The 18785-nt window shown below is 38.6% G+C and overlaps 1 protein-coding gene across 1 annotated transcript; it reads left to right on the top strand.

Annotated features, from left to right (window-relative positions):
• The first annotated feature begins 559 nt into the window (after window positions 1-559).
• LOC133977971 (cytochrome c oxidase subunit NDUFA4) lies at window positions 560-8354 on the top strand. Its single transcript, XM_062416279.1, has 4 exons — window positions 560-614; window positions 4200-4285; window positions 7191-7254; window positions 8266-8354. Exons 1-4 carry the CDS (start codon window positions 573-575, stop codon window positions 8320-8322), a joined length of 249 nt encoding a protein of 82 aa, XP_062272263.1. The 5' UTR covers window positions 560-572; the 3' UTR covers window positions 8323-8354.
• The last annotated feature ends 10431 nt before the right edge of the window (window positions 8355-18785 follow it).

Here is an 18785-nt window from a genome sequence, read left to right as displayed (position 1 = left end):
TCCACATTGGCTTCACCTTGCAGACATGGAGCTACCCACTAGATAAATGCCAATATTGCATGAAGCAGTCCAACACAATGGCTGCACTGTGGGAGTATACACATGAAGTTATTACAGGAGCAGGCTGCACTACTGCTGCACAATGAATCACCACCAGAAGGAACTGTTTGGAAAAGTGTCTTTTGTATTTGTTATGTCAGTAAAAATCTAGTAGTTTTGTTGTTGTATAACACAACATTTTAGGACACCGAGTACTCAGTGAACCTCAGTGGAAATGTACAGTGTCGTCAACAGATGTGATTATCTGGATTAGGACAGTCTCTCTCCCTCTCTCCTGACCCTCTCAATCGTCCAATGGGAGGGAGGGAGAGGGACAGACAGTGGGTGGGAGGGGGGTGGACAACAGGTTTCACTGTGCTGGCAAACATATTGTACTTCGGCACACAAACAACTCTTCCTATAAATCTGAGCCATTCAAATGGACATGTTTATCAAAATTTAGCTTTCCATTCTGTTTTTAAATCCCATTTTGTTTGGTGGATGTTTTAGCGTCCTTTGAAAGATCAGTAAAGATGATTAAGACCATATTTCAACATGCGAAGAAACATCCTGGGGTAGGTTGCATTATATTCATGTAACTATTGGGATTTGTGATTATTTGTAATAATTAATGTTTAATATGAAGCTTTAATTGCCATATAGCGACATATAAACAAGGCCTTATGTGTCTTTTGTTAATGTTCATGATTGTGAATACATTTTCTGGGAAGTTGGGTATTGGATTATTAAATTGTAGATCATCAACTCTGAATTTACTGAATGATGAAGAAGACTTCACAACCTATGAGGATAAATATACTGTACTTATGCACTACAGTATATGCCCAGAGGGTTCACATGTGCAGTACATATAATAGTAGACATGAATTGAATTACATGATTCTACAAGGGCCTGCACAAAGCACATTTTCAAAGATTTACAACCTAAATGAGAAGAAGTAATAATAGTAGAAATAAAATGACAAATTGTGCAATGTTAGTGGAAATATTATTCTGCATCTGTTGCTGTCCTGTTACCAAGAAATATCATAAAATGACCCATCTTGCGTCTAACTTAGAAGTGAACTTAATGAAGTGATTTTATGTTTTACGAGGAGTTACTGTAAAACCTTTTCTGTAGCAAATATTAACATTTAAATAATATTAAACACCAACTATAGCTAATCATCTCAGTTGTTTAAAATAAGTGCTGTGACTGCAAATAATTATTTTGCACCATTGGAATATTATTTTCCTATAATTTCCTTTGCAAGTATCACCATAAAATGAGGGAGGAAAGACACAGAAGCTGTCTGTGCTTGTTTTTTTCTGTTGCCTGAGAGCTATGCTGAGGGTGACCCAAATTTGTGGATTGACGGGGTTGGCTTGGCAGTGCACCAGAAAAGTAATAAGGGCAGCAGCAGTATCGAACCCAAGCAAGTATAAAACACTTCCTATATCGGTCAGGCTGAATGGTAAAAGGTGAAACACTCCTTGTGTGGCACAAAATAAAGAAATCAGCACTGGGGAGAGGACAGCTCCCTACACACAGGCCTATCTTCATTGCTCGCTTGGCGTGTGTGTTCGTGAGTGTGTGATCAAAGCTGACCTGCTTCTGTGTGTTTGTGTGTGCACGGCTGTTTACTTGAATAATCGAAGCTGAGCATCTGCACTTGTCTGTGTCTGTGTGTACATGCCAGTACAAATTTAGTGTGCACTATGAACTCTTAACATACTTGGAGAAGAACCGATAAGTTGATGACATTAATTGCTGGCAATTCAGCTCATCAGTTCATTTTAAAAAGCAAAAAACAACGGTCATTAGTTCCAGCTTCTCAAATGTAAGCATTCGATGCTCTTTTTTTCTATTGCTGCAAATATATCTTTTTTTGTTTTGGACTGGTAGTCGAACAAAAAACCTTTCTCAGTATAGACTACAAGTTTAAACTTACACTTTTGGGAAATTTAACTTGTCATGTTGAACTCAGGAGTACAAATTCCTGACAATGGGAGCATGCAGTACACTCAACTTGAAACTGGGACAGCAGTGTTGCTAGTGTACTAGCTCATGTGCTAGCTGATTACACTTCAACAAAGCAATGAGATAATCTCATCTGAAAGGTTTTCTGTAGCATTGAACTGTGTAGTCCTGGAGTTGAGTCAATAGATATTCTGGTTATCCTCAATAAAATCTACATGTACAACGAACTGACATTCAGTATGATACGCTACACTGCCCCTGTTTGTTTGAATTCACATATATTTACTGTATACATTTTTTACTGAAGCGTGGCATGATCTGAACATATTTGTAGCCAGAGGAACACAGGGGCAGCAATATTGTACATTATTAACTACCAATGAAAAAAGTGAACCCTAAATTTACCTTCAGGCAATCTAATTTGGAAGCAAGAAAGCTTAGATTGTGTTGTTAAAACCTAAGTTTATTTTACAGAAGTTATTATATCTAATGTTTAAAATGCTATTGAGATACCACTACCACTGATGAATAACCAAAGGCCTGCTGAAATGACTGCTCCACAGGATGACAAATAATGGTGACCTGCTGGTCATCTTGGGGGTTGGCTGACAACGTGCTGAGTCGACCCGCTAGCCCAGCTAGTCCTCATATCTCTCAAAACAAGTTCTCAAAGCGAGTTTTCAAGAAGCCATTATTTTTTATAAATCAATCACATATTCAAAATCTAAATTATTACTTTCTTACCTGAAATGATCTCAAAACTTAATTTTAACAGTTGTGAGTCTGGCTCATGCTGCTGTTTTCATGTGAAATACATGCTGTATGTCTACCCTAGGTTCACACAGGTCAGCTCTCAAAGCATCCTCGAAAAAAACAGAAGAACACTTCTGGGCATCTGGATCATACTAATAATTATTATTATAATAGTTAGTATTATATAGTATTATTATGTTAAAAAATACCTCACAATAATGACAGTTATCACTAGTTTTAGTCCTAAGGACAACATTTAAAAAATCGTTACAATACTGACATTACTGTGCAACTATAACTCAGTTGTTGAACAGTTGTGTGCTGAGTAGTTTGAGTATGTAACTGAGGGAGAGATATTTTCTTTATTTCTCTACCACAGCATTATGGTAGTGAATATCATCATTTTATAACCAGGCAGTCTCCTAATCAACAAGAAGGCAAGTGACAATGCAATCAGACAGAAGACAGATGTCTAGATACAGCTGAGCAGAGACATCCGTCAGTTCAACGTGATCAAACTGTCATCTATCTACAGCTTGACTAGACCTGAGTGGGCTGAGAACAGCTGTTCGCAAGTGGTGTGTCTGTCTCTCTCTCTGCGTCTCATACGTAGTGTATCACATAACAAAGTAGACATGTTATGTATGGCGGTGCAGTGTTGATGAATAGATGCTGCACGATGAGATTATTGTCGCCCCTAAGCTTTGGGTGTTTATAAGGTGACATATCACATTTTCCCCTGTCCCCCTAATGTGCTTTTGTATTTTAATTCCTGTCATCATCACCGCTCAGAACATCAAATATGTGCGTCTGTGTGTGTGCAAATACTCCAGTGTGAGTGGGCAGACTTAGCTAAATTACGTGTGTCTCTCGTTCTCTGTGTGTGTGTGTGTGTGTGTGTGTGTGTGTGTGTGTGTGTGTGTGTGTGTGTGTGTGTGTGTGTGTGTGTGTGTGTGTGTGTGTGTGTGTGTGTGTGTGTGTGTGTGTGTGTGTGTGTGTGTGTGTGATGCTGTCGCTCAGTCTGACAGGTATAGTGTTGAGGAGGGGAGGCTGGCACACACAGAGATGCGCCCGCTCTCTTCGATCGCGTCCTTGCCCGTTCAACCCAGGCTGACAGTGAGCTGCCTCACACATGGCCTGGGCCTCATGCATATGGAGGAGGGCAAGGAGAGGAAAAACAGGAATAACAACTACCTCTGTGTGTGTGTGTGTGTGTGTGTGTGTGTGTGTGTGTGTGTGTGTGTGTGTGTGTGTGTGTGTGTGTGTGTGTGTGTGTGTGTGTGTGTGTGTGTGTGTGTGTGTGTGTGTGTATTTCACACAGGTGTATGCTCACAGTACATATCACAGCCACCCACTTGATAGAATATGTTTGTTTACCTTTATATGCCTCTGCATTGTGGGACTAACGCTTTCCTTCTCTCCTCAGTTAATCCCTCAATTTTTCTTTGTGACTGTGGGCATGACAGGGGCCACCTGCTACCTGATCCGCCTGGCAAAAGGGCCTCATGTCACGTAAGTCTGTCCATTTGTCTACATTCTTAATCGTTGTACTAATCTTCCAGCTTGTCTGATTTTACAGCTTTCCCATTATTGTCAGCTAAATCCAAACCTTGGATACTTAAGTGTGGCTATTCGTGTTTTACATGTTTATGGTGTTTGTTGTGGTTCACATAGTAGCCAAAAATCATTCGTTCAAAATGCACTTTCAGCCAAACTATGTGTTTACGAGGAGGGATCAAAATAAATTCCTGGAATTATTCAATTATACATCATTAACAAAATTATAAATCTTTCAGTAATACCTTTCTAATCCCCTTCAAAGTACTCTCCTTGTGAAGCACTTTTCCCATTACTTCTCCTGATTCTGGAAACATTTCCTGCACTCATTTTTTGTCACTGCACCCAGAGTTTCCTACATTTTTGTCCTGAATTTCTTCCACAGTGTTGAAGCTTCTACCAATTTTAGTCTAAGCTGTAAACATACACTACCTAGCAGCAAATCTACACACTACTCCTCTGCTATTGTTGGCATCTGAGAATTTGGCCCTCCCTGGTATGTATTAATCTTTCACACTATGTGCAAGTTTTATGTTTTCATTCTATGTGTACTCTGTGAGCCACGTCAAAGACAACTTTCAGTCACCTTTGGATGGACAAAAAAGTTTCTCTGATTCTGCAAGTTTGAGTACAATTTGACATTTTTCAAATTGTCACCACAGTTGGGATGCAATACCAGGCTCCATTTTGAATCTGTGTCCAGGTTGGCAATAACATACAGAGACAGAAAAACACGACTAAGCTTTGATACAATCTTTCATCTCTCAATCCCTCCAGGATTTCATCGTTGTTTTTTTGTTTGTTTGTTTTGTTTTTGTGATTATTGCGGCCAAAGATGCTTGATTTTGCAGCTGCAATACATTAACACAATTTGCAATACAAATGTGCGCTCTTATTGTGGGAATTGGGGAAAAACTGCAAGCAAAGTGATAAATAAAGCAATTTTTTGATGTATATGTATTTTCTGAACTTGACCATACATGAGTTTCATTTATAAGCCTGTATCAAATACAATTTCACTATTCAACATTAACACCAAATAAAATCAGTCAATAATGCCACAAAAATACATCCATTAATATAAAAATAAAGTATGCCCATCTTTGCTGTCTGAACAATGTGTCAACTAGGATTCTTCTAACTAAATGCCAAGCTCATTTGGGAACATTTGGGAATTGTTTTGCAAGGTCTGTGTCAGCCATTTTTGTTGGCAGGTGAGATTTGTCCATCTTCTACCTGAATGCAAGCCTGAATATTTGCTGAATGCGCACAGCCATAACATAAGTTACCACTACACGTAATGCAAAAATTGGTCCAAATCGCAAGTAGTCAGTTGATTAGTTCATTTCATGTGGAAACGTTACAGTAATTAAGCAAGAGATTTCTTAAATCTGCGTTAATTATGTGATTTCAAAACTCATAATTTCCTGGACGGACTGATCTCTTCTCACTTTTTCTTATTGCCAATGTTCAAAACATTAATGTAACAGACTCGTCATTTTTTCCTAGCGCTATCTGTTTCGCTGTAAGAAATAACCAGCATCACCAGCAGCAGATTATATTGACTATACCTTATTAATGTAAATTTTGTAAGTGACTTGCTCACAGGCCAAACCAATAAAAGAATAAATAGCTATTGTCTAGTTAATGTGTATTCAGCCAAAAATCGTTTGTTACTATGTATTTACACAAAAGACGTAAGCATTGAGACACAATACAATAGAAACATATCTATAACAAGTGTTATAGATGTAAACATATTTCAACTTGAGAGACAAAGTTACGCTCGTGAGTAGATTCTGATTTTGTTGTTAAAGAGAAACGAGAGAGTGTTGAGTCAAACTAATCGCGTCAATCATTTCAGTAGCTGGAATCTCCCAGTTAAACTTTCACAAATAGATTATAAATATTTAAATCTGATCATCTTAAAAGGGCTGAATTGGGACGATAAGTTTTGGAGGAATTGAAAATACAGGCAACAACTGTTTTTGTCAGATTAGGGTTGCAAATTCCACCTTTCATGTCCTTTATAGTTTGGATTGCTTACAAACATTGAAAAAAAATTTGATTCAATATAAGTCATTTATTAGACACTGGATTTAGATTTGATCAAAATCATAGAACACCAACCCAAACAGCTAACCCATGCACATTTTTTTTATATCTACATATCTTGAGTTTAAGTTGACAACAAAAGCAGCTAGCTGTATTAAATTGTCATATCTCTGAAGCTGTAATTCATTTGGCACCAAAACAACAGAACAACCCTGCTGAACTCAGTGACCACACACATACAGTAAATGTGCACTGTTCGTGTCCTATTTTGGGCCACACAGCAACACTTGTTCTGAGGGTCAGCCATAAAGCCTGACCTCATCACCAGCTGGTGATGAGTGCTGCGGTCAGTGGCTGACTCTCTCTCAGACAGTGTTTGTGGTATTGCTCACACTGTAATCAGTTTCTCTGTCTCTTTGTTTGTGCTTTGGCGGCATGACGTGCCGAAGGAGGGATGGGGGTTTGGGGAGGAGGGATGGACAGTTGCAGTGGAGCACTATGAAATCCAGACTTTGGTTAATGAACAGAGGCGCACTGCCAAGTCACTGGGCTGAGTTCACCTCATCTCATAATCACCTCTCTCTTTCTCCAACTTGTCTCCATCGAGCATCTTCATATTTTTCTCTGTCCTTCTGTTCCTCTGTGTCTTCTTCTTCCTCCTTATTGCTTACAGCTTCTTTTTCTTTGCATCAGTTCTTTATGTTGTTCTTCTTATGCATGCCTCTTTCATTCTTATATTGTGTCTTTTTTCCCCCCTTTCCTCCTCTCTTTATCGTCTACACTCTGAAACTTTGCACATTTGCAGCTTCTGGGACAAGAACAACAACCCAGAACCCTGGAACAAGCTCGACCCAACCTACCAGTACAAGGTGACTATTTCCCAGTTGCACAACTACCTGCCTGGTCACACCAATTATACCAGCCAAAAAAAATGATCCAGATATTCAGTTTTCATTCACTGATAATCTCACATTCAACATTTGTCTTAAAACGCCACAAAATAGATTTAGACCAACTGGCAAAGTAATGTCAGCTCAACATGGCTGCTTCCTGGCTTTCTTTTACATCTGTTCAAACTAAGTCAAACTAAATGTTTTTCAAAAACAAATTAATGGAACTGGAGCTTTTAATGGTCAGTAATAATTTGCTGAACAAGGCCAGAGCTCCAGACAAACTAATGAAAATATTAACAATGCTGACCCAAAATGAAGCAGAAAAACAACCAACTGATGGGTCCCAGAAGAGGAGATCTGGATGATGTGTTTTTCAGAGAACAGAACGTTTTTTCTGAGGGTTTCAAGGCTGCGTTGCTTGCCCGTGGAATGAAAGTCGCTGCAGACAAAAGGTCAGGACATGGCATGTTTAATTCTCGATAGCGAGGCAAAGGTCTCAAATCGAAATTCCACTGAAGTCCAAACAATGATCGTAATGAGGAGGGGGAAGAGGGATAGAGAGGAGGGAGAAGGTGGGGAGCTGAGGGTTTTAATGGCAGACCAATCAGGAAAAATACATGGGTAGAAAATGATCTGTGCTACTGCAAAAATGTGTGTTTTTCATGGTTGGGGAGCTCTGATATATGTTGAACACATGCATGCAGTTGCACAATGTATTATCTATGATATATGCAAACTAAAAGCCTCAGCAACACACCAATCTACTGAAAAAATGAGCAACCAAGAATCATGGTAAATAAACATGTTTGTGTGAGCAAACATGCATATAAGTGTACATCTATATCGGGTCTATGAGGAGAAAAAAACCAAACTGTTCACTCCCACTTCTTTTCTTTTTTTTTTTCTCGACACGTTCTCCTAAAGACAGCACTGATGAATTTAATTTAAGCAAAACAGATTTAAATGTATTCCTCCTGCCCTCCACAGTTAGTGGCCGTCGACACTGACTACAAGAACCTGAAGAAACAGGGCCCTGACTTCTAAAGGTCCTCCAGCAACTCCAGGGGCACCAAGTTTCGGCAGGACCTCCTGCTGTCGCCTTAGTGCTGTGAAACGTTTTCCTGGATATTTCCTCAGCGTCACATCACGCTCCTCTCATTTAACTCTGTAACCTTGTGAACAAAAATCTATTAAAGATCACAAGAATCCAAAGGCTGTTTCTTCAGTGAGTGATCTTATACAATGTCCTTTGCAAATAAACAAATGTTTATACGCGTTGATGTTAGTTCTCTTGTATGAGCCCCTCAACTGGGAGGTCAATACAGAATACATCTGATACAGAAAAGTAATGTTGAATCTAAATGTCTGGATGTCGCTGCACTTGCCCATAACCCACAGCAATGTGGAAGTGATGATGTTTTATGATTAATTAAAAAAAAAAAGAAATCACCATAATGATATGTACCACATTCTCTTATGACATTAGCTTTTTCAGTTTTGTTGTATAAGTTTGATGTATTGAGGTTTGATAATACACACACAGAATATTCACAGACCTATAGGCTTAATAACACACATGTGTTTATTATAATCTGCTAAATTAGCAGTTCATGTAGGCCTAAAGGGAAAATTAACACATCCGGGTACATGTGACTGAAATCCATGAGGGGCTCAGTCTGCACGTCCACAGGGCGGCTATTTGGATGCAGCCTAATTCTAAAAGTGGTCGTGATTAAAAGTGTCTGTATTTAAACCTGCCTTAACTGCTTTTTGGCCACTTGGCGGCAATGCAAACAAGTTGTGAACACTGACATAACATCATCTTTTAAGTTAATATGCTGAACTTTTTGCTTATTTAGACATCCAGCAGTTATGCAGCAACATTATCATTCATTTACACGTAATGACTATAGGGCCAATATTTGGTGTATTTTACTTCTGTTTTTGGTCTGTATTAACTCCTGAGGAAAACATCTGGCTCTCTAGATGTTAAATGCTCCACTATGTCCACCAGCTGGTCCCCGACTGTGTCTGTTTGCCATTTGGTGCTGAGCTGGTAGTGTACAGTGGGTTTTTAGAGCTTCTTCTCTGAAAACAGCTGACTGCTGTGCAACGCTTAAGGATGCCAACTTAAGGATGTATGATTGTCCAGGGGAGAGTAAAAAAAGCACTAAGGACAAAATTATATGTGTCTGGGACAAAATGTCAAGGCAAATTTCAAAAAAGGTATTATTTAGATAAACTTACCACATATGGGAATCTAAATTGTTACTTTCTTGCCTAAATTAAAAAAAAAAAAAAAAAAGTAATAAAGTGACATATTAACAGCAAAAATACAACAGCTTTTAACCTGGCCCAATTTAATCTCCACTATGACACCACCGCTGTAGGTGTTACACCGTATTTGGTGATTTATCACATTTTGTGGCCTTCCCCCGATATTCCTCTCACTCCTCATACCTAACCAACCATCACAGGTCAAAGAATCTAAGGAGTCACCAAATACTGTGTATCACCAGTTGGTGCAAATGCATTCTGGGATACCCTGTCAGCTTCCGATGTAGTGAAAACCCAGCAGTCAAAAAATGCTGAAGTGTCTGAAAAACACTGACTGTAAAGCAAATAAGCCTCCTGAAGAAAACCACAGTGACAGCTAAAACTGTGGAGACATGAAGTGTTGGTATCTTCCTCCCACAGCTCCCTACATCTCATGTCATTATGTCTAATAATGACGTGAGATTTAGGGAACAGGAGAACATCAAAGAAGAAGTGCAATTTATTTCACCAATTTTCAGCGACAGCAGAAGAACAGCTGTTATGTGTGACCATTATGCATGGCTGCACATTTAAAAAAGCACAATAACCCGACTTGAAGATTAAGTAAAACCATCATCGCAGTGATATCTCATGTACATTATTAAACATAAATGATGATCAATGATTCATTTTATAGCACCCATATTGAAACAAACTTTTCAAAACAGCTTAAACAGCCAATTTAGAATAACACCGACTGATTAATGATACTGGGAAATAACGACAAGTGTAAATAAAGAGTGATAAAAATTCATCACTCATACATAAATTTGGAAGTTTATAAAATGCAAAAATGGGGGGGGGGGGCAGTAAGGAAGTAAGGACATAATAAGACTGATGTACATATGAACTCAAAATAAATTGAACTGAATGTTAAACTACGAAGCTGCATGCTGTTAAAGATACAATTAAGGATTCAGGACTTCCACGGCAGACCATAGTGTGTCATTGAAGTGATGACAGTTACTGATACAAAGTTAAAAAAAACTAGAGCTATTATGTAGAATGAAACAATTTCAGTTTGGGACAATGGTGGTTGCGTCCAGAACAGCTGAAAGTAGAATTCGGAGCAGTTCGAGCCCTGAAGCTGGAGTCAAAAACAAAACAACGAAAGCAATGAGATTGAACCAAACAGTAAAGTTAAAGTCAGACAGTTAAACAATGAGCTGACACTTGCTATAAATATCCCTAAAGCTGAGGAGAGCTGCAGTCTGTTGGTTCATCATTACAATCAATGCCTCTGACATCACACATTTAGAGCTGCACTAATCAATATCTTCATATTAGCAACTGAACAAATGACTCGGTATAATGTGAAAGGGTGACAAATCTAAAAAAGTCATTACCTGATTTTGCAGTCCTACTCAGCCCTATGGAACAATTTAGCGTCTTTGAGCTAATGTTTTGCTTTCACCGCTGGCAACTTTGTGCTCTTTGCATTGAGTCTGCTCTCACAAGTCTCTTTTCCAGTTGCAGCAAATAGTTGTGTTCAGAAATAAAGCTCTGATATACCAAGTGCATGCTCCATGGCCACCACCAAACAGCAGACTGACACAAGTTAGCACCCTCAGGAGTTGGTAGAAACCAAAACAAATCTAAAAGGAGAATGAGAAACAACAGATGCAAGTGATCTATCCAAAAGCTTTTGAAATGTACTGCAAGTCAGTATTGTGCACTTCATGACATGCATTAGGCAACGCATTAGGTAACACATCAGGTCATGTTTTTTAAGTTCCAGTAGTTGAAAACAGATAGTCGAGACTTTGTCCTGGACCTTTAAGTTAAGGAGAATCTCCCTCCTCACTACACTGCCCTGCTGCCCAACTAATAAGTGTGACATTGCTATGGATACACATGAGCAGCCAATATTGGTGGCTGGCTGTGTTAAAGAACTCATGAACCCTCTACAAAATCAAAATCTTGCTTTAATTTCCAAGGGAAAAACATTATTTACTGAGCTCATCACTTCAAGAATCCAGCGCTGCTGTGACAAGTAAGTCACACATGCACTCATGCTGAGATATGAAGTTGCAGATGAAGAGGACCAAAATAGAAATCAATCATGCGAGATGAATATTTGTGTGGGTCATAGAGCTCTTTTAAACCAGTTTTCAGTCCCAGAAAGATGCAGTCCAAAGAGACAAATCACTGAACTGTTTGATCACTATGTGTCTCTAAAGACCAAAACATTTTTTTCACCTGTGTGGAACAGGAAAATAAGACTCAGAATTAGTAGTTTCTCCAAATATGCCTCCTGCTTGCATAATTCTCCCGTGTTGGAGAGTTCATTGAGTGATGAATGTTTGTGTGCAATTCTGCTCTCACTTAGTACCACTGTACACCATATACCAACAAAATCCCACTCTAACAGCACACAAACTGTCTCAGTGTCAGACCCCTGAGCTCTACGAATACACAACCTATGTTTCAGACCCTGCATGCGTCCATTTATGTACATGTGTGTGTATCTGCTCCCGTTAAATAGCAATATGCTTCCAGCAACAGCGTGGTGACCTGCCCAGTGGGTATTGTCTGTTGCTGGGTGGTGATTTGTGTGTGTGTGTGTGTGTCAGATGCACAAAACCTGCACACACACACACACACACACACACACACACACACAGGGGAGGGGGGACAGTTATTATCCAACCTGAACAGCTTCACAGGTCGTGATTGCATTGCCTCAGTGTGTTAGTATCAGTATAAAACTTTGAAGCAGAGGGTAATGTGCACCATTGGCTCGACATCAAATAACTTACCAATTAGGATAAGAGCCAGTAGAAAATGGTGAGATTGTATTTCTAATGTCATATTTTCTCATCCATTTTTTAAGCCATTTACTATACACTGTCTAATTCTTTCCAAATAATGTCACCTGAACACACCACTCCTCCTCAAAAATCTGTTCCTTATCTAGTAACATCTTCATTGCCTGCTCTTAGTCATTTTTCCAACTAGTTAAATAGCAGTGAAATAGGATTACAGAGCTAAATTACTACATTCACATGGCTTCAACAGTTAGTGAGTGTGTCAATAATCTCTTGCCGTCCTTTTACAAAACATGCAATCTCACTGAAGTCTCAGTAGGCAAAAAAGTATGGCAGTGTGTGATTAAGATCTCAGATTTACAAACAGGTTGTTTGTCATTTTTCTACCTCAGTTGACACACTTTCTTCAACATGCAGAGACTTAAGCTCTTGTCAGAGACAGAAAGAGAGAGATTGAGAGAGACCATCTCCTCCTCGATTACATCCTCTCTGACGAGCAAGAGTGGATATTTTTAGATGAGGATTAATTTTAATGGGTGAGATAAGATGTGAGTCGTGGGTGGAGGAGGGACGAATAAATAAGTAAATAGGACATGCCGCAAAACAGGAGGCAACGGTGGCAGCGTTGGGGTAGTGTGGCTGTTGTTGCGAGGCCCTGGGCAGATCCACTGATCCAGTGGAGATAGTGAGGCTTTTCATCCTTTAATGTTTTCTCCCAGAGCTCGAACATCAAAATCAAAGAGCAACCCAGCCTTTGTCCATAACTCCAAACGAGGCAACCTTTCCATTTGTACTAGCATCTTCAGTTGGTCAAAACCACAAAACTGAGACAAAAATCGAAAATTCTATTTGTCATAACTGCAGATCAAAGTTATAAAAAGTTGCTATGTGCAGACAATGTGTGTGTTTTTTTTATATTTTAGGGTTACAAAACTTAGTTAACTTGATCTGCATCATAGTGATGTAATGTAATGTATGACAGACAAAACAACCAAACTATAGAGAGGTCATTTCAGTGGAGTCCTGACTCTATTTCTACAATATTCTACAACCTTAATTTTTTAAAACCCAACAGTGTCCAATCTGACTCATTATCATTCTTGTCTTAAAGGTGATTCAACATACTTTATTTCCTCTAGCCTGCAGACTGCTATGCACACTTCATTTGCAATGTGACATCCACTTCCCCCTCATCTTTCTAAATAATCTGTGAATTTGAAATTAATATAACAGTGATTACCATTTATTTTTACAGGCAGGTTCTTGCAAAAGTTTTCTGTTCAGGAGGCAAATATATAACTTGATTCCTAATGTTACACATACAGGGACAGATGTCCCAACAGTGATTTCTGTTTATGTTGTCCCATTGCAGAGGTTTTGAAAATGTTTTTTTCGAGTTAGTCGAGAGAGAATTCGTGCTGAAATATCTTCCCAGAAATTCATCTTACTGCATCTTTGATGTGGAGCATCTGTTAGTTTAACAGCCGACTTTTGGTGTTGATATAGGTTCAAAACTAACTTTTAAAATCAATTAAAGATGGAATAAAAACATGTACTGAATACTGAAATTAATGGCTAAGAACATATTAATGAACACAAACATTTCAGCATCTGTAAACCACATAGCTACACGATATGCTGAGCTGACCAATACACACTGCTGAACCATAACACAAGGGAGCCACTTGTGAACACGGCTGCAGATAGAAAAACAGACAACAGCACATCCCACTAAAAATATAACAATGTGCCAGGTAACATCCTGCCTGTATGAATTCCTAAATATGCCAGCGGCATGTTTATAATATACAGCATGAGAATAGAGCACACTGTGTGAAAAGCAGGACAAAGAATTGTGCTGCATTGGCAGTCCTAAAATCTCTCATTGCTTCAGGAGTGAGGAGAGTCCCCATTAAGTTAGAGGAGGTGACAAAAAAAAAAGTTTCATTTATTGGCGCCCTGCTGCAGGTTTACGGCAGGTGTGAAAAAAATGGCGGTTCATTCAAGAAACATGTGAAAGACGACAATAATTCTATGGGTATAAAATTGATAAAATGGGTGTAACTGGCACTTTCAGACACCTACGCACTATCTCACTGTCTACACACACACACTGCACTTCTACACACTGACATAATTCATTTCCTAGTCCCAAACTTCAACCTTAAATCACAACTACATGTCCTCAAATGAACCTAAACCTTGCATCTAGCTTTAACCGTCAAACAGTCCTTTGAAGAACCAACTGAGCACCAGCCAATATGTCCTCACTTTGAAAAAATGTCCCAAGGTCTAACACGTTGATCCTCACAGAGATATCACACACATACACACACACAGACATAGTGACTGTCAGATCTGCCTTACTCTCCCAGATCTGGGACACTGTTCAGCAATTAATTGATGAGGGAAAGATTCCCTCGTCCTCCTGAGTATCATCTAAGTGTCATTAATCCAGCTGATAGTTTCTTTCCTTGTACCTACACTTTTTTTCTGCTTTCTTTTATTTGTCTCTCTGTCAAGTACAAACTTTGTAGAGTTTAAGGAACTAAAAGGAAATGGCCCTATCTTTTGCTTGGTGATTACGAATTTTTGAAGAGAGATTCATACAGCGTTTTATAACCTTTAACTTCAGAAGAAATGATTACATTTGTAAAATGTATTTCCTTGTATGATGATGATAAAAGGATTGTTCGATATGAATCTTTGGGGAATTGATCAGAAACCACATATTCAGCACTTAACATCTCCACTTACTCATTTGTTGAGGAGACCCTCTTTGACTTCATCCAAAGGTTTTTAAAGCAGTTTTGTGGTATGAACAATAGTATTGAAGTTAAAACACTAAATGTCCAAAGGCACGATGAAATGTATTTAAATGAGAAGTTTATCTCTTCAGGGCCACCAAAATCCACTTCAGGGCCACTGTTACTGCAGCACTGACTTGCTTTTAGTTAAGTGATTATAAGGGAGTATAATTACACTTATTGTAAGTGCTTTCAAAGTTGTCCAACATCTGCCAAATACATGTAATATATCGCAGGAATATGAAAATGTAACATTGCAACAAGTGTTACATAGTGAGGTTTAATTTGACTGATTAGAACTCTTCTCAGGACTGCATCTGATTCTCCTCTTACCTTTGCTGCACCTTTATCATTCCTATAAGCACACAGAGTTCAGTGACCTCACACAAACCCAGAATAAGCGAAAACACCCGCGTCTGTGTGCAAGACATTTAATATTGATTGGTAATTCTTTTCTATTAATGTTAAATGTTCAAATTTTCTCCTCCCTGTTTTAATTCTATCCACTATTTTATTCAGGGTGTGCCTCATTGTGCTGAATTTATCAAACTCTTTCTATAATAGATACAGTTAAGTGCCACAGGAACAGGCTAAACTTGTTTTATTATTGTTATTAGCAGTAGCAACAGCAGCAGGTGCAGTATAGTATGGGAGGATTAGGATGGGGATTAGGATTATTGCACAGACAGGACACCCGCACACACTGAAGTGAAGCCTCTCACACTATGAGAAACACTCATGTTTCATTATGAGATCATTACGGCGCATTAGTGTGGCTCGGATGTCTAAATATGACTTGGAACATCATTACATCCAACTGACAGCTCCCCCTGTTTATATTTAGATGTTTTTACTATCAAATCAACTTCTGCCAGGTTTAATTATGACATCCACGCAGGTACATTCATGCGTACTATAACTACACACACACACACAGATATGACAGACTGAAGATACATTTCTAATTAATTGCAGACATTGTCATTTATCCCTCTCCTCATTAAACAGGGGGAGTTTTAAGGCTTTGATATATGACCAACATTATGAGGAAATGTACCAGATGGGTAATACTGTGTACAATTATGACAATTACAACTGAAGAGCATTTTTTCTTGCTTATGGACCTATTCATTTTACAGAGTGATTGTACAATCCGTTCCACTGCTAAAAATGATCGTTCAGCTGTGTTTCTTCAAAGTGATTAAAGAAATGTGTTGATTTCAATGTTAGCCTCACTGGTACACACACACACAGTCTGGATACAGTGAGCACTTAAATATAGTGCTGAAACAATTAGGCGATTAAGTGATTAGTCAAGCTGAAAAGTAATTAACTATTTCGATAATCTACTTATTACAAAAGATGCACTAGTGTCAACCTCTACAACGTAACAATTTCACTGTTCATATGTGTGGGTTGGTCTGCGGGTCAAAAAGACATCTGATGACACCAAATTTCAGTCATTGTGAAGGGCAGTTGTCGGTTTTTTGTGACAATATACAGACCAAAGATTGTTTGATTATGCAAAACATTAAAGATCCACCCTACGGTATATTTCACAATTATTATATTAATAACAATAAAAATATGACTTTTTATGAGGCATATAGAGCAAATGAGTAGAGCAAATGTGCATACTGTACTTAAATAACCAATTTAAGTGCAGTAAGTTCTCAATAGTCTGTTCATCCACTTATAATGATACAACAATGTAACAAATGTATGCAAACTGTTTGCATCCAAAAAAAAAACAAAAAAACCACACCACCTAAACTGTTACTAGTAGTCTCTTTAAATCGCTTTATACAGCTAGGCCCTGATACATGTATGAACGCTCCAACTATGGCTCCAACAATTAATCAAATGAAACAAATCTCCGCCAGGTGTGTACAGTCAAGATGGCGCCAAAGATAAGGAGAATAGAAGAGAGTACATATAGTTATTATAAAGAGTAGTTATTTACACTCTTTTAGGTTTTAATTAGTGTAAATGACTATTGTTCTTCTCAACATAAAGTCCTTAAAACCCGAAATCCTGTTTTTTCTTACCAAGTCACAGATTCTAAAGTATGTGCTTTTAATGGGGTCAGCCTCATGTAGGTCAAAAACAGTCGCCTTCTGATCCAAAATATCAGCTGTCCTGAAAAATTCTGAAGTGCATTTGTCTATAGACAAGTCATATAACCTGGATACCAAACAGCAATCTAATATTTGCATAACTTGTTTCAATATCAGATATTCTTGTTTTTTAAAGATATGAAATGTTTCATAGTTGCTGAAGAAACATTAAATAACTATCTAACATTGACTGTTCTGTTTTCAGACCTGTCAAAACATATTGACAGTGACACCAAATGTATGCTGTTGAATGTACTTGAAATGCACTGCCTGTCTAAACCTGACTAAGAATGGATCACATGCATGTAAACTCAGTATGGTCACACATGCTGGACCCATCTGTATACTGTGCAAAGCATCTGATGCTGCGATCATCAGAAAACAAAATTACAGGGCAGGGGCCAAACCTATCAATACTTATTTGAAAACCCACTTTCAAGGTACAGAAATTTGGCCCTCATCCCCAATCAATTTAACATGGCATCAAGGCATGATGGGTTTCCCTAGGTGAACCTATACTCCAAACTATAGCAGTTGTTGTTCACTTGCGGCCCCTACTGGCCACTTAAGAGTGAGGAGTCAGCAATCAGTGGCATTATAAAATAGTTTTAAAATCCCAGCAATTGCAAGAGGTCCTTGAGCATACAGTCATAAATGTGCACACAAATGTTAGGCTGATGAGTTTAGAGATTATAGCTGACTGGCAGAAATAAAAATCCAATCCACCAGTGACCACCAGTGTCAAATGATCAACCAACCAATAAACAACCAGTAACCAGTACAGTACTGTAAATAACAAAGCACAGAAACACAAAAAGCAGAATCAAGACATCATCAGGAGATACAGTAACACAATCAGCAAACACTTACTTAGTGATGATGAAGGTCAGTTGAATGCTTTGGGTCTATGGTCTGAAGGTCTCCACAGCACAAGTGTCTCTGCATGCTATGGTTGGTTTGACTAATGTCAGACTAAAATGACTCATTCTTTCCTGCAAAAAAGTCTCCATGGTGCCACGGGTTCAGGGAGGTTAACAAAAGCTACATACATGAGCAGTAGAAGCAGCAGCTATAATAGCTGGAAGTGTTTTTGGCGGCGTTTCCACAGTTAACAAGCCGTGGCCCAGCAAGCCAGCGCTTAAAATAGCCCGCCCAATCAGAAAAGGTACGCTCGGTTTATGTCACTACAGGTAGAGTATGTCATGTGTGTGAATATAGCACCGCCAACTAGTGGTATGTGAACAAGTTTGTAGGTTCCGTCAACGTGTTTTTTCAGTAATAATCATCTGGAAGGACAGTTTAACAGCGTACATAGCTGAAAATGAAAATGATAATTTGGCTAATTAGCGAAACTTCAAATTGCTGTTTCTTAACTCCTCATCAGACTTGGTTCTAAACAGCAGTGAGGTATAAATATCCTTTTCATACCCTGTAAGAAAATGTATTAACATTATCCTGTGAAAATATTGTTCCATGCTAACTAGGTAGCCTTAAATAGC

The sequence above is a fragment of the Scomber scombrus genome, chromosome 3 (assembly GCF_963691925.1).
Source record: "Scomber scombrus chromosome 3, fScoSco1.1, whole genome shotgun sequence".
NCBI classification, from domain to species: Eukaryota; Metazoa; Chordata; class Actinopteri; order Scombriformes; family Scombridae; genus Scomber; species Scomber scombrus.
Note: the sequence above shows the minus strand (reverse complement) of the source record. Positions and strands in the feature narration are given on the sequence as shown.

Excerpts from the sequence above, each read along its gene's own strand:
- LOC133977971 (XM_062416279.1), top strand. The coding sequence starts at position 573 with ATGATTAAGACCATATTTCAACATGCGAAGAAACATCCTGGG. Across the intron at positions 615-4,199 it reads ATGCGAAGAAACATCCTGGG|TTAATCCCTCAATTTTTCTT; the intron begins GTAGGTTGCATT and ends TTCTCTCCTCAG. Across the intron at positions 7,255-8,265 it reads ACCCAACCTACCAGTACAAG|TTAGTGGCCGTCGACACTGA; the intron begins GTGACTATTTCC and ends TGCCCTCCACAG.